The 16,057-nt window shown below is 37.7% G+C and overlaps 1 protein-coding gene across 4 annotated transcripts in view; it reads left to right on the forward strand.

The window, feature by feature from the left end:
- Positions 1-10,901, forward strand: part of TTBK2 (tau tubulin kinase 2) — a 90,798-nt gene extending 79,897 nt beyond the window's left edge. For all 4 annotated transcript variants that reach the window (XM_057403889.1, XM_057403892.1, XM_057403893.1 and 1 more), the window contains 2 exons: positions 5,084-6,357; positions 7,354-10,901. In XM_057403889.1, the coding sequence (XP_057259872.1) occupies positions 5,084-6,357; positions 7,354-7,822 (1,743 nt within the window). In that variant the 3' untranslated portion in view covers positions 7,823-10,901. The remainder of the gene's footprint in view (positions 1-5,083; positions 6,358-7,353) is intronic.
- Positions 10,902-16,057: the final 5,156 nt, after the last annotated feature.

Below are 16,057 nucleotides of genomic sequence, written 5' to 3' on the forward strand. Positions count from 1 at the left end.
ACCTTCAAATAAATTGATGAAAAATTAGCAGCATAACATAGCAGAAAGAATATATCTGAAGAGCTGTGCCAGCATGTTCCTCTATTCAGATAGCTATAAGTAAGCTTTCATATGTTACTTCCCTTTAATTTAGGATTAGGGCCTGTTGTGTGGGAGTTTTTAGCAACAGAAGGTGGTAGTACCCTGAGGACCACCAGTTCCTATAAATGCCTGCAATGCTTGCAGTACCATATATAGGGGACTGCTGAAAGAGATTGAGTATCAAAATTAACAATTTCTGGTCTTATGTTCTTTAACACCATGAATTACAGCCATATATTTCTCCTGTTTCTCCCCATGTTAGTTTACCTGTAGAAATAGCCAGTGTAATTTAGTAAATCTATAATTATATTTAATTTTTTCCCTGCTGTGAATTTAACCTGGGAAGGGAATATAAAAGATACAAAGGATTAGGCTCTAAATAGCCAGTAGGATTGATAGCAGTAGGTAGGGAGGATTTTGGAAAGTAGGAGGGCTGTTCTGACCAATAAACTGTGTGGGTTATCTACAAAGATGTAAGCATAACAGTGGTTTATTCATGTGAGAATGATACTAGAAGTAAATTACAAACACTAACATACTTTCTACACTTCATACAAACTACAGTTCATGTTTCTTTGCATATAGCTGTGCAAGGAAATAGAAATTAAGTGTCACAAGTAGAGAAAAACTCATGAAGTAAGAGGAAGCTGATGAACTGGACAGATTTAGGGAGGTTGTTTGGTATTGCAGAAGCCGCAGACTCATACTAGCATTGGTCATGTTCCTAGTAGATAATAGAGCTAATGATAGATGGAAAAGAGAAGCAAGGAAAAAGGATACATGAGGTTTGTTCTCACACATACAAAAGCTTTACTAAGGTAAGAAGGAAGTCCTGAAGAGTAAACTGATGAGGTAAAGTGTCTTCAGAATGCCAGGTAATATGACAATGGCTTATTAATGTGAGAAGTTACAAGTAATGACAGGATTAGCTGAACAACAGATCGGTTTCTAAGAGGCCTGAAGTCCTAACAGTAGTTGACATGCTTGCATGTCATGAGGTAGCAGACAGCATGAGTGGAGGGAAGAAGCTATTGCTGAGAGTTCAGATGTTTACCTGCTGGTATTGTATTGTACAATAATCTATATTCACACCTTTAGATCTTTCAGACTTAGCAACTTTGCAGAGCAAACCTCAGTATTTCTCTCCTGCAATTTTTTGTATACGTTCACAGAGGATTTCATCCAAGCATATCACTTGCTGTTGCCGCCTGTCAAAGGTTTAAATGAAGGAAAATTTGTCAGATGTCATAAAGGATGTCCAGGAGATATTTACGTTGTTGTTGTTCTTTTGTTCTTTTTTCTTCCTAACGTCCTACTCACCATCTCATGAAGTTTCTTGAAGAAAATGATGTCTTATTTCTTGTCTCAGTCAAATGCTAATTTGAGAAATCAGAAAGGAATTAAATTGTTTAGGGAAGAAAGAATTCAAGATCATGATGGTAATAATTTCACTTAAATATTTCAGAGTAAAAGGAGAACCTCAAATTCATTATTCCATTTATTGTCTCAGCCATTTTCAGTAACCTGTTTTCTCACATAACTTCTGTTGAAGTATGGGAATTGCAGTAATTGGGTGGATGGTGCTATAAACTGATTATCATAGTGAGCTGAAAGGCAGCATTTTAAATTCTATTTCCCACATTCTTAGATGAATTGTAATCTTGCAGTTCATTGTAGTTTTTGTCCTTCAGGTTCAGTGTTTTCCAAAATTGACATGATTAGCAGTAGAAATCTCATAGGATATAATTTTAATTAGAAAGAAAAGAAAATATGAGCTTTATTTATGATTATGGTGCGTTTTCTTTCATTTTACGTATTAGGCCATGTATTATTTGTTTTGTAACCAGGTTTGTATGGAATAACCTTGAGATATCTGTCTCTCTGAATTAGACTAAATGATAATTTTAGTTGGTGTATTTTGCATGCCTTGGGATCAGCCCTCCTTAGGCTCCTTGATTATGACCTCTGTCTTGTAAGATTTCGCAATCAAGAGAATGAGGAGACTATTTATGAGATAATTAAGGCTACAGGACTTGTTTGTTTTTTGTTGGTTTGTTTTTTTTTTTAATTGCTTTATGGGATTTAAATCTTCCTTCAGTCTTTTTACTTAAAGTCCTGCATAGCGTGAATCATGAATTTTTCTGCATTGGACAGCCTTAGAAAGAAACTGATGGTTTAGCCAAAGAAATCTTATAAGGAGCCTTTAGGAGGATTGTCTACAGTCTTCTTCCATTTCATCAATAACTATTATATCCAAGTTTTTCCAAAGGAAAACATTTGTACTCCTGCCTGTGGCAAGGGGGGTTGGAACTAGTTGCTCTTTAAGGTTCCCTTCCAACCCAAACAATCCTGTGATTTAACAGGGTTCAGTTCTGTTCTTTTTCATATATGATCCCAGATTTTTTTCAATTGGCCTTTTTCTTTTGTTTCTTTCTTAAAGCTGCACCTGAAGTTGCAGCAACCCTTGTGTGAAGGGCATTTCCTGTATGTTATCCATTTAAATATCTTTCACAAATAGGTGAAATATCCAGTTCAGTGAGGATATAACTTAATTCTTGTCCTTTGAGAAGACTACTAGGAGGTTTATTGACCATCCAAGAAAAAAAACTTCTGTTTGTTAGTGAACACAAATCAAGTAAGTGATATATGTGTTCAAAAAGCCATTTCTGAAACTGTGAACAAGTCAGTAGTACTGTCATTGATGTTGCCAAGTCATAGAGTATCTTTCTCTATCCTTCACTTGTTCAGTGTTTTTCTTTCGCAAATAGGTCCTTCCTGTTCTCTTGTGGGTTGTTCAGCAAGCTTAGTCTTCTATTATTTTAATCTGGGTTGGCCAAGGTAGACCTGAAAGACTAGGAAGTTCTCTCTCTAGATGTGGCAAAAGGATATGAAGTCTGTTGAAGAATGTAAATAAAGTTCAGATAAGAACTGGGTTCACCTAACCAGGAATTGCCATATGAGAGAGGTCACAAGGAAAAGAGAGTTTCCATGAAAATATATTTGAACAAAGGAGGATTTAAATGCAAATGCAGCCCTTCTGGAAGTACGCCAAGGAGATAAATATCCTTCTAAAAGCAAATAACTAAGGTTGTCCTACCTCTGAAATCTGAGAGGGCACCAGACCATTTTATTCTAAAGGAAGCCATCCTCCTTCAGATACATGGAAAACAGCTGTTTTTTGATTCCCTGGTTGTTTGAATTGGCAACCAGCCTACCTCATCAAGTGAGAAGTTTCGAAAAGGCAAATAATTTATTCAACATAATTGTCCTCTCTTTAGTTCAGCTTTATGCCTGTGATTTGTTGCATGTTTTGTTCCAGTGAAATATTTATAATATCAGTTGGATATTTGTGTTTCATGGAGGTAAACGTGCACCAATAATGACAGAAATTGTTATACAGAACTATGAGAAAATGCAAAAAATAATCAAGAATTTCAATGAAACTGTTATATTCTCATGGGATATCCAAGTATGACTCCTTCACTGTCAATTATTTTGGAGAGTCGTTCTGTATTTGTAAAGTTTGAGTACACAGCATAAATTATTATGGGTCCTGACAGATGAGCTTGGTTTCTACCACCCAGTAGTACCAATGTACTAGCTCGTTCAAAAGCCCACTAAGCAGCATGTATAATTTCTGCAGCAAGGCCAAGTGAAATCTGTCTTGTAACATACCAGAATCATGGCAACACTGGAAATGGGCTGCCATTAACTGTCTCTTCTACCATCAATGTATCAAGGAAGTCCTTTTTGTCTAAACCCAGGCTTCAGTCTTCCACTTTCTTTTGAATATTACAGGCTCAAACTGTGTCAGATTCATGAGGCTAAAGAATGCAAGGGAAAAAGGAGCTGGACGCTGTCCATACAGAGAAAGATCCTTGATTGTTTTATTGTTTATACCAAATGAGTCTATCCAATTTCTATAAACCTGAATCTAGGACTCCACGTGAGAGTGTGCTCCTCCCTTGGCAATAGAGATAAAACTCCTCTCACTTTTTTGAGTGCTCTCTTACACTTGGGACCCTCATGAATTTCATTTCTGTCTGCAGTGGCCTGACTTCAGTGGGGAAGGTGAGAAACAACTCCATTCTGCTCCATTCTGGTTTTGTCTGTACTTAATGGGAACTGGGGGAAGTGGGCTTGTGTTCTTCAGTGGGGGAGAGACATGACTGCAGGTTGCCATTTCCTGGACATGTGCTCTAGCAATTAACTGTGTACTAGAAGCAGTACTCATCGTAACCAACTGTTTTACAAAGGCACTCGAATTCAATATGGTATATAGGTTTTAGGAGTGCTTTATGCTTATCTGTTGGATTAGATGTGTTAGGGGATTTAAATGTGTGAATATTTAGTTTGTGAATCTCTTAATGACCTTAGGTAAGGAGATACCCTAACCAGATAGCTGAGTTAAAACAATACCTAAGCTTCTATAGGGAAGGTAATAGCTAAAATTTGGGTACTCAGGAATGTTTATCTGGATGTAAATGTAGGTGATATGGGTGTATTTAATCAGGCAAATAAAGTCTTTATCTAAATTCTGCGTATGTTGAAGTTTAAGTCCATTCCTGAATCTGGACCTCACTGTTCTTCATCTACTATACTTGTCTAAAAATACTGTTGTCTACTTGTTAAGCATTTTGTATGTATATACAACTTATTCTAAGAGTATACAAACTAATGTAAAATAAATAACAAGCCTACCTTTTAGGCTGGATCTCATTTCCAGGATGGTTACTTGGTTACCGCAACATTTTCCACTGAGATTTATGCTTGTTTTTACCTGTTAGGCATTTCTGTCCTGGGATGATAGAGGTGAGGTTTTTTTTTTCCTAATTATCTAAATGTAAATTGTGAAGGTAAGTATTACTTGAACATTCTGAGTCATAGGATTCATTATGTAATGTATCATGAAGACGTGGAATCAAAAATTATATTTAAAGAATCTTATCTGTATAACGTTCCTGAGTTTCTCATCTTTTCCTTCTCTGTTTTTCCACTGCAGATAACAATACCCAGACCTTCAGTGGCATCCACACAGTCTGCTTCTGAGAGCTTTCATTATGGCCACCAACTGGAGAAAAGAGAGCAGGATGCTCCGTCTGTGGAACACACCGTGGAAATTTCGTCTCCAAAGGAAAGTTTGCCAGGTGTGGTTGTGACAGAAGATGCACTTCCAGATAGTGCCAGCAGACCAGATTTGGTACTTAATATGAGCCAAGAGGTGCTTGACACAGAAGGACTTGTCAAAGAAAGCATCAATGTCCTGGACTGTGGCCAACAGGACCTACCTGAACAACATGGTGGGATACAAGAAGAGGAAGAGAAAGAACTTGAAAATATTCCTGCAGAGGAGGTTGAGGAAGAAAAGCTTCCGGTGGTTTCTGAGGATGCCGTTGCAATGCAAAGCAAAGAACAGAATTCTTTGCCAGGAAACTCAAAATCTGCAGAGGAAGAACCTCTAACGAGCACTGAAGCTGCTGAAGAATCAAAGCCAGGGCCCGTCAGTTTGATGCCAAATCAAGATGAGGTTCTGAAATCAATAGCACCTAAAACATCAGAAATTTCTCCCTCAAGACTTACCAACTCACATGTTAATAGACAGACAAGCAAGACAGCACCAGTTCAGGAAAACGGTTTTCATTCTGATACGGAAGAAGTCCATATCCAAGACTTGAAATGCCACCAAGTGGCCCTTAGTACTTTTTTGCATCAGGAGGACCAAAAAGAGAAAAATGCTCCCAGAAATGGAGAACTGTTCCACTGCATTTCAGAAAATGAGAATTCTCATCGATCTAAGAAGGACATGGTTAAATCTCCTTTTGTATTCAGGCAGAGCCGAATCCCAGTTTTAGCACAAGAGATAGACTCAACTTCAGAGTCCTCTTCTGTTTCAGCAAAGGAAAAGCTGCTTCTAAAAAAGGCCCATCAGACAGACTTGGTCAGACTACTTATGGAAAAGAGACAACTTAAATCTTTCCTTGGTGACCTTTCAAGTGCCTCTGATAAGTCACTGGAGGAAAAAAAGGCTGCTGCTCCAGTACCTTTTTCTGAGGATGATGTCTTATCCTCATTTTCTAGATTGACACTGGACTCTCATTTCAGCAAGCAGACAGAAGATAGCTCTTTATCTCCAAGCAGCCCTCAGTCCAGAAAAAGCAAGATTCCAAGGCCAGTGTCCTGGGCAACCACTGATCAAGTCGCCAGTTCAAATTCAGCTCAGTTCTTTCCTCGGCCACCACCAGGAAAACCACCTGCTAGACCTGGGGTAGAAGCTAGGTAATGCAGAGAAAACAGAGATACATTTCCAGGCTGAAAATGGATTTGAGCTAGGCCTCAGTCACTGTGCAGTGTGTAATCCTGTAGAAGTTACAACCTCTAACTATTGATAAAAAAATGCTGGGCTTCAGTCCTCTGAGAAAGCTTATGTTGTTGGAGAACAAATGAGGAAAGGCTGATACACAAGAAGGAGCCCGCTTCACGGTTAAACCTTACACATCGATAGATGTATATTCAGTATTTTGAAGCCTGTCAATCTATAAGTAAATCTTTACAGTTCTGGGTATTTTAAAGTGGGGTCACTTTTCCAGAACTGTTGATTATTCACAAATTCAGAGAAATCTGTGTGATCTGTCTTGTCCAGCCCCTTTGAATATTCAACTGTTCTTATTGTATACATTTTAAGTGTTCAGGTTTGGAGTTTCTAGCCATCTTGAGTTAACTAGCTATGCTCAGATCATGGCTAAGTAAAAACGCTAATTATAGGAGGGCAGAGTGAATTCTAGAAGCCTCCCTTTGCCAGTTCTATGTACAGACAACCATGATCTAGTTTCTTCAGTGCCTACATTACCAGGATAAGGATAATTTTGATACAGTAGTGTGAAGTCCTCTGAAGGGAGTTGTGGTGTGCCTTGTCATCCCTTAAAATTGTGTATAGGAGAGTACTGATGTGCAGGAATGGATGTACCCCTCCAAAACAGAGGCAGTAGGCACTGCATTTTAGTGTACTTCAGCACCACCAGAAAATTTCAGTTATCCTGTAAACATTTAGGCTGTTTATGTGAGTGAGTTTATGCGAATATAAATATTGTGTTGATTTGAACAACAGAGAATCCAAAGCCTAGATCCAAACACCTCCATCTTGTAGGAGAGTTCAGCTCCAGATGTCTGTTCTGCAATGAAAGATCATCTCTACTTTCTAGTGATACTGTGTTTCTATATGAACTTCAGTGAATAGATGGGAACAGAAATAATCTTTCTTCATTTCTTCTTAAGGTTGCGCAGATACAGAGTCCTAGGGAGTAGCAGCTCGGACTCAGATCTTATCTCACGTCTGGCTCAAATCCTACAGAATGGATCTCAGAGACCAAGGAGTTCTACCCAGTGTAAGAGTCCAGGATCTCCACATAGTCCAAAAACACCACCCAAAAGCCCTGTCATCCCCCGACGCAGTCCCAGTGCCTCCCCTAGGAGCTCTTCCTTACCCCGTACTGCCAGTTCTTCTCCGTCCCGGGCTGGGAGACCCCATCATGATCAGAGGAGTTCATCCCCACATCTTGGGAGGAGTAAATCACCTCCTAGCCATTCAGGCTCCTCATCTTCTAGGAGATCCTGCCAACAAGAGCACTATTGCAACAAACCAAGCAAGAATGGTCTGAAAGGATCTGGCAGTTCCTTCCACCATTCCCCAAACACTAAGACTCCCATAGGAAGGAGCAAATCAACCACTAAGCTTAGCAGATAGGAACTGGGCCTTGACAGGTATAGAACCTCCTCCTGAATCTGATGCATGTTTTGTCTGTGTACTGTGTATTTAAAAAAATAATCAAAAAATATATTAAAAAAAAGAAAGTGTTGACTCTGCGCTTTTAAAAGACAGTAAGCATCATTAACTGTTCATAAAAGCATTCTGTGTAAATAAGTGGCCAGGCATTGCCTAAGAGCAGGCAGCAAGCAGATCCACAAGAGGGGAAGTAGAGGCCAGGATAAGAATGACTAGGTAGTCAAAGAGGTGCAATGTATTTAGAATAAAAAATATCTCTAAGGTGGGTGTTTTGAAAGGATATTTATTTCCATGGTTTTAGTTTACCTAGCTAGAGGATTTGGCCTAATTATTTAAGGCCTTATGTAATCAAGGAGTACGTAAGAAAAACCTGAAATGGTTATTCCTAAAATGACATCATCACGCTGGGAGATAAGTGCTGCTCAAGCATGTCTTTGCAGTTTAAAAAAAGCACACAGTTTTGAAGATGATGGTATTTCTACCTTTTAAGTCTTTTCCATTTTGAGCTGCACACATCTCTGAGTCACTCAGTGCTTATCTTGTCCCCGTCTACGGTGGCACGGATTTTTTTACCTAGGGAAGTATCATATACCTTGCCCCTTCTTGACACTGATAACATTAAAAATTTAATATTAACATTTCCCAAGATGGTTTTGTAGCTGTGTTCTTTAGAGATGCGGTTAGTACTAATTAAGACTGGAGAAGCTGATTCTCAGTTACTTATCATACACTTCTTTGGGAGTCACAGTGTGGTTCTTCAGCCGATGTTCAGTAGAATCTGGAAGAGCATTCCTGTCTAGAAAATGAGATGAAGGAGGAGATGTCTGCACTTCATTGAATGTTGCAAATTTACAATAAATTGCAATGCAAGTTAGAAAATAAATTAGAAAACTAAAGTAGCTTTTTCCCCTTAGCTGCAAAAAGAACCCTTGTCAATGCTGGCTTTTGTTTTTCCAGTAGTTACGGATCACTGAAACCACTGATCTTACCGGACAGAGTTGATTACCAACCAAGATTTGCTTTTTTGATTATTTGTTTTATAAAAACTTGAAGGATGAAACAGAGATGGGGAGATTGTCTGATTTGTGAACTTTGTAAGCTTTAGATGACAGAAATATACTTAACACCCTTACAAAATCCGGGTAAAAATATTAGTCATAATACACAGAAAACAATCTGAGGTATCTTTTACGTTGGATTCTTGTCATTCTTTTGCCCAAATGGTTCCTTGATAGCCAAACGTTAGTGTCTGTCACTAAAGTCCATGGTGTCTTAATTCCTCCAACTTTGTTTCATAGGTACTTAATAATCCCTCGTGCTCTACAGGATCTCTGTAGGGAACATAATGGTACAGCACCTTTTGCTATACTCAGAAGAGAATAGCAGGCTCGAATAGTTAAAGAATGCAAGCCTGAGAAGAGTGCAGCCAGCTCTCTGTGATTATCCCTAGTGAAGGGATGCTGGATGCATAGGGTACTTGTCAATTACTGATCTGCTTGCTGTAGTCATCTGCCTCTCCAGCCAGTATCTGTGCTTTTTTGTTTAACTTCTGCCAAATGAATACCTTTGGATTATAAAGGGAATATTTTTGTCTCTGAGCTAACACATTCTAATGCTGCATTAAAGCTGCCCTGGAGCTGCACTGAATTTCACGTGCATTGTCAGATTATGTTGATTTTGGTTTTTTTCCTTTTCTTACTATGAATGTGTGTATTGTTTCCCATATGTAATGTAGCACAGTGTGGAACCTTAATTTCATTCAGGTTTCAAGCACTACAGATGAATGCAATAGGTAGGATATACCTGCTTTTTTCTGAAGAAACTGTACCATTGGAAAGTCTATTCCTTTGTATTATATTGTATAATAGGTGCTATTCCAATAATTGCATGTCCTCACAGTAAATTATATAATATAAATATTTATATATATACATATATGTATATGCTTATATAAACTCATTCTTTTTCATTTTTCATTTGTAATTTATGGACCACAAATAATGCAGTTCCCTTTCCGTTAGTTCCTGAGTACTTTTGGCATTACATATTCTGTATTTCCCCCCTAAAATTTCTGGAATGCAAAAATTCTAATAGCCTTTATACATTGGTACAAGATTGAAGGACTGCTGACTTCTCAACCAGCCAATGTTTTGTCTTGCAGCTTGCTTTTTTCCTTTATAATTTTGTGTGTGCATTTGCATATGGAAAAATAACAAAGACTCAAAGGTATTTTATTTTTGGTTACAAATAGGGCTTGTGGTTACTGATTTTTATTTCATAATGTGAGTTCTTGGTTGTTCTGAATACTCATCATATAGGAGCAGTGGCAGTTAATGAATACCTATGAGATGAATGTGACAACAAAAAATTCCATAGTTCTCTTCCTGTATTCCTCATGTTTCTTTACAGTATACCATAAAAAGAATTTGATGCCATTGTGATTTTTTTGCCCTGGGCACTGCTGGAATTATTTGTTAAAGTGGTGTGGCAGCATATGATCGTTTTTCCTCTTGCTTATTTCTGAAAAGCATTTATTATGGTCTCATAAACTTATTCCTATGTTAACATGGTCATTTTAATAGGTACCAGCTTTATGTATCCTTGCCTGAAATGCTGAAGTTAAGGTGTTTATATTTTTCTCTCCAGTGTGGCAGGATACAGAAACAGGTAATTGCTTTACAGGTGAGAAAGAATATAACACCTAAGGCTTTTTTTTTAATGTTGTCTTCAAAGTACAGATGTGTCCATTATTATACATTGCTATGTAAAGTAAATCAATGCTGTAGAAATTCACTTGTACTTGAACTACTTGCCAATGTAAAAACAGTAAACTATGCCAAACCAGAGAGATTGATTGATGACCCAGGCTTCTTTCAGTGCATAAAAGGGTAAAAGGACTGTACATCCCCAGTTGTTTTTTTCTGTGGATCCAACAGGATCTAGTGAGAAAATAATGAAGCTATGAATGGAGAATTGATTGTGAATAACTTACCTTGAACTACCTGCTCTTCTGCAGTTTTTTATTGCTTGATATCCTCCCCCCCAAAAGTTTACAGAACTGCTTACTGTAGTCTAATGTAGCAATCAGTTAATGTAGTTAGGTAATAGTCAGCTGATCAACTCATACATAAATATTAGCTTAATATTTCTAGAGGGCCTGTGTAATCATCAAGAACTCTGTAAGCTTCAATATTTAAATATGCAACTGACTGTAAAAACACCAGTGTACATGTGTGTGGCCCTTGTGCAGAGTGTGAATGAATGGTTTACAGAGGATTAACTGCAACAAATTTTCAGGGATGGGGAAGATTTTTCTCCACTGTACACAACAGTTACAGTTATTCTGCATAGCACGCAGCAGCTTACACAGGGATTTTAGCTGGGAAACAACATAATTCAAGGAGCTGTTGCTTTGTCTTCTTCAAGCCTCCGTTTCTTTGGAGGACAGTGCAGTGGAGCCATGACATGTAGCAGATGCAGATGCTGCACACTCATTTCTCTTTATGGTGTTTCCTGTGTTGTGGCCAGCACTTTGGAGCATTTTGGGGTTTCTTTTAGAGAAATTGAGGCATGAAGCCTTTAAACTAAAATAGAACTGACATTTCACACAGACTTTTGCGCTGCAGTATTGCATGGTACAATCAAAGTTGCAGCCTCAAAAAATCTATGTTAATAAACCTCATTATTAATTACAAATGTTAAGTAAAAGCCTGTTAAAAGTAATAGATGGGATACAGTAGAGCGACACCATCAAGTTGTATGATGCTAGGCACCTATCTACTACTTGAGCAGGGTTGCTAAGCATAGAAAATTTCATTGATGAAAGGCAGGAGCAATATGAGCTCTCAACTGCTAGTTCTATACAATTATTCAGGATACAAACTCCTGCAGAGTGACACGGGGCAGTCATTACAGCCACCAGCCACATCCTGTCTTGGGAAATTGGACATATTCTAGCCTTGAAAGTCTGCATGTTTGAGATCAAGCTTTCTTGCATACCTCACTAAACAGTCTTGATGTAAAGGGGGAGGATCTGGTCCTTATATTTAAAAGTAGCTTGAAATATTTATTTTTCATGTGGAAAAGATTTGCAAGAGCTCTATCATTTACAATTTGTAGTATAAGGGTATTAACTATAGCTGGGAAAACACACAATTTTGATTTTATATATATAAATACACATTTGTACGTAAGTGTATCTATATATACACTTATATAGATACTGTATATTATATAGAAACATATATACATACATACATATGTGTGTATATACATATAGATAGGAACAGTCTCAGCTATTGTGTCCTGTTTACTGGAATTCATTTGCCAGAGTGAGATGAGGCTTGTTCTGTCTTGATTTGCTCTGATCTCCTCTTAATCTGGCATAATTTGCTACGAACTAATTCTGATCCTGTATCTTTTCCATATTACAAGTCCTGGTCCTATAGTCCTACCTGGGCAAAACTCCTGTAAGTCCTTCTTACTGCAGTAACATTTATGCAATAGTTGACTATAATGCTTCTAAATACTTTCTTTTTTCTCTTCCATGAGAATGTAGACAAAGCCACGTACAGTACAGACTCTTTCCTATAGAAAGAATTTTTCCATAATGAATCAGATTATTTTGCAGAACAATAAACGGCAACAATTCTGGTAAGAAGAAAGTGATTATTGCAATTTCTTGTAAGGGTCTAATGACAATTTAGGGATATGTGCCTCCAATTTTTATATAGAAGTTAAACGAGAGGAGTCCTCTGAAAAGGAATGGGAGAATAACAGAGAGCTCAAAGTCAAACTGCTTTCTCATTATAGGCCTGTAATATATTGATCTTAGTTTTTTCATGCAGGACTGATCCTGTGAGGTGATGAGAGCTGTGCCCATCTTGTCAATTCCATGAGCAAGGGGCTACTTAGGTGTCTTAGGTTAACACCACAATTCCCTGTTGTAGTCTCTGTATGCTTTTCCACTCTAAGGAGTAGAACTGTCAGCTGTATAACGATGATTATCTATGACTCCTTTCTTCAGTCAATAAAAGCTTTGGATGCTCATTCCTGTTTCTTAAACTTGTGGAACAGCCTTTTTAGAACATTTTTATTTTACTTTGTTTAGCTAATCAAGTAGGCAGTGAACTAAAGGATTTTGTTTGCTGTTTTGCTTTTGGCTCATGTAATTGGTTGCAATGACTGCAATTTTCAATAACCAGTAACGCTGGTAAAAGGAAGCGAGGTTCGGTGTTTCGACTACATGCAATACATAAGCACAAGTCATGCATTTCTTAGCTAATACATGCAAATCGCATAAACACACATTTCACACAGGAATACCTCAGCTGGCTGCTTGATGCCAGTCTTTTCTTTCCCTACATAGAACACGTGTAAAAGAGAAATGATGTTAAAAGGCAGCCTGGATTGTACGTAATGATGGTCTGAGATTACCTTAAGATACTGTCAAATGCCCCCCCCCCCAAAAAAAAATTACTCATTTTCCTATGGTTTAAATAGTCAGGCTTTTAAATACCAACCTTTCAGGGTTTTGTTTTGTTTTAAAGGAAAAATGCACAGGAATGCTGTTTTGAAGTCTCATGTAACTTGGCAATCACTGTAGCCATCCAGGTTTGAACATGCAGGTTGATTTTACTCTCCATTGTGAATAACACATTCTTTCTTAACAGTAGTAGTGACAAAACCAAATGTTAGTATATGTCATTGATATATTTTGCTTCTGTTTCTCCTCAACATGAAGAGGTTGGATCCTTGGGAATTCTTGCTGCTCTTGTGCAGGTGAAACTTTCATTAAAATCAGTGCAGGATCTTATTTTCTTAAGGTTTTTTTCCCCTGTTTAGGGACTGAAGGAATAAACTCACTCTACAAATAGCATATATGAAATTGCTGTATTTTAAATTGGGAAATGCTTATTTTTTTTATTAGTATTATGACATGACATGCCTTTTGATCTCTTTTCTGTAAGAATTACTGCTGAGAGCTGGCTTTGGCCAAGAGTACAAAGTGGTTTCTTTTAAAACAATACTCATGAGGTCCTGATCATCCGCAGCTGTCTGTGGGAATTCAACTGGAATTAATTTGAGTTACAGATATTTGTTTCCTTTTGAGATCATTTGATCTTTGACCTAACTTTTATATAAGGGACGTATAATGACAGCAGACCAGCATGCTTCAAATGATAGAGTGTAATTAGTTTGGTCTCCCTGGCTTCAAATCCTTTTAAATCTGTATCTGCTGCGTGGAAGGCAAGATCTTAAAGGTTTGACATAAGGTGAGGTAGTGGGATTTTTATGGCTATTTCACATCTTTTTCCTATGACTAGAAATCTGGGTTGCCTGCCTTAGCAGCTTCCTCTGCATCCTCTTTTCTTTCTGTGGCTAGAAAGCAAGATATGAAATTCTTCCCCAACTTTTATTTCTATAGAGGCAGCCTGGAGATGAGCTGCAGTGCTTGTGCTAACTGATGTCAAATTTCAAATGCTCACCTGTGATTACCCAAACCAGTAAATTAAGGATATCACCAGCAATGCCTTCAGACAAGTACTGACTTTTTGAAGCTGCCAAACAATGGCTGCTAACTAAAATCTCTGGGCAATACCACAAAGAATGAAGTCTGTATAGTAATTAAAAATACGATGTTGTCACCCCCACAGAAATTAATTACTCAGTAGTAAAATCTGCAACATGATTAAATTAAGTGGAAAGTAGTTCCAAGATTGTTTATTACCATTGAGAAACATGAATGTTGAGTCCTTCAAATTCTCTTGCTCAGTAATCGCAGTTCTCTTCCCCTCCTTGGAAATCTTCTAAGCCATTCATTTCCTTTTAATTTTGCTCAGGCGCTTAAGAACATAAAGAGTTAATGCCCTTGTAATGGTCATTTGTACATAAAGTTGTAATTATTTATTTTCTCATTTGTACCATATCAAGGCTTTGTACAATGTTTTAAGTTTTGTTTTCAAATTATTTTGTATTTTATTTTTATAAACTGGTTCTAAATAAAATACTCATTCAGCATGCAAAACTTCAATTCTGGTGGTGTTTGTATAATTGATTTATTTATAAAAGCTTCACTTGATTTTTTTCCCAGTATTTTTTTAGTATTGTAACCCTGTACTTTAAATGGAGAAAGTGCTTTGATAGTGATTTTTTTCTGTTATAAAAAAGCAAAAACCAAGCATCTCTTGGTGCTACAGGAACATGAGTCAGATGCTGATATTGCAAGTCAGACTGATTGGATCGATGGAAGTTTTACTGATTTAATATGTTCATGTTTTGTGTATTAATAAGAATAGAGAAACTCAACTGGTGTCCTTGTAAACCTCCCTATTTGCTCCTTCTGTTATCCATACTGGCTGTATTCAGCCAAACAATAAATGATCATCACAGCCAGATCAGATCAATTTTAGTAACAATATAATGGATTCTAGCCTTGTTATTCTGAAAAGCTGGCTCCTGCTACTTTTTAATCCCTCCCGAGTTGAAATTCCTTGTTTAGTCAGAGGCCACCAGAATTTATTTTTCTGGAGACGATCAGATGTCTGGATGTAGTCACTGAGCTTTTAGAGCCTCGAGGAGACCTGTTGTCCCCTGTGCAATATGCTGAAGTGGGAGATAGCAGAGAAATTAACAAACAGAAGTTACTGAATCTGAGCAGTATGTGCTATGTGGAAATGCAAAGTTAACCTACCAGTTGCTCTCGTTCCCTCCAAGGTATTTCTTTCTAGTAAAAATAGCGTATAATATACCATATGAATTTGTATTTGTGGCTTATGTGCCTGCATGTTTTAGTCCTTAAATGCTGTGGAAAATACTGCCTGCTCTTTGTGCAGCAGAACGAGGCTTTTAGGGAAGTCCAGAAGATTTGGAGAAAATTCCCTGGATCCCTTGCTCAGCATTATCACCATGACACCTTTATGTAAGGCAAATTGAAAGCCAGCTCTGCCCCTGTTCAAATCATTGGCAGTATTTTCAGTAAGCTTCATGACCACGTCATTAGCTCTTGTCATTGTATAAATAGCTCCAACTGCTTTACATGACAGGAAACAAATTGGGAATTAATTTACTCAGTAGCATTCCAAGAAAACGATGTTTCATCTTCTGTTAAGAGCAGTCAGAAATTTAATGGCATGCTTCTGAATGGTGTGTGCTTTTTATGCTCCAAACAGAACCATCATTTGATCACAGAAAGAG

The sequence above is a fragment of the Pezoporus wallicus genome, unplaced genomic scaffold (assembly GCF_028554395.1).
Source record: "Pezoporus wallicus isolate ANWC-B61680 ecotype Strahan unplaced genomic scaffold, APGP_CSIRO_Pwel_v1 contig_8673, whole genome shotgun sequence".
Classification (NCBI taxonomy): Eukaryota; Metazoa; Chordata; class Aves; order Psittaciformes; family Psittacidae; genus Pezoporus; species Pezoporus wallicus.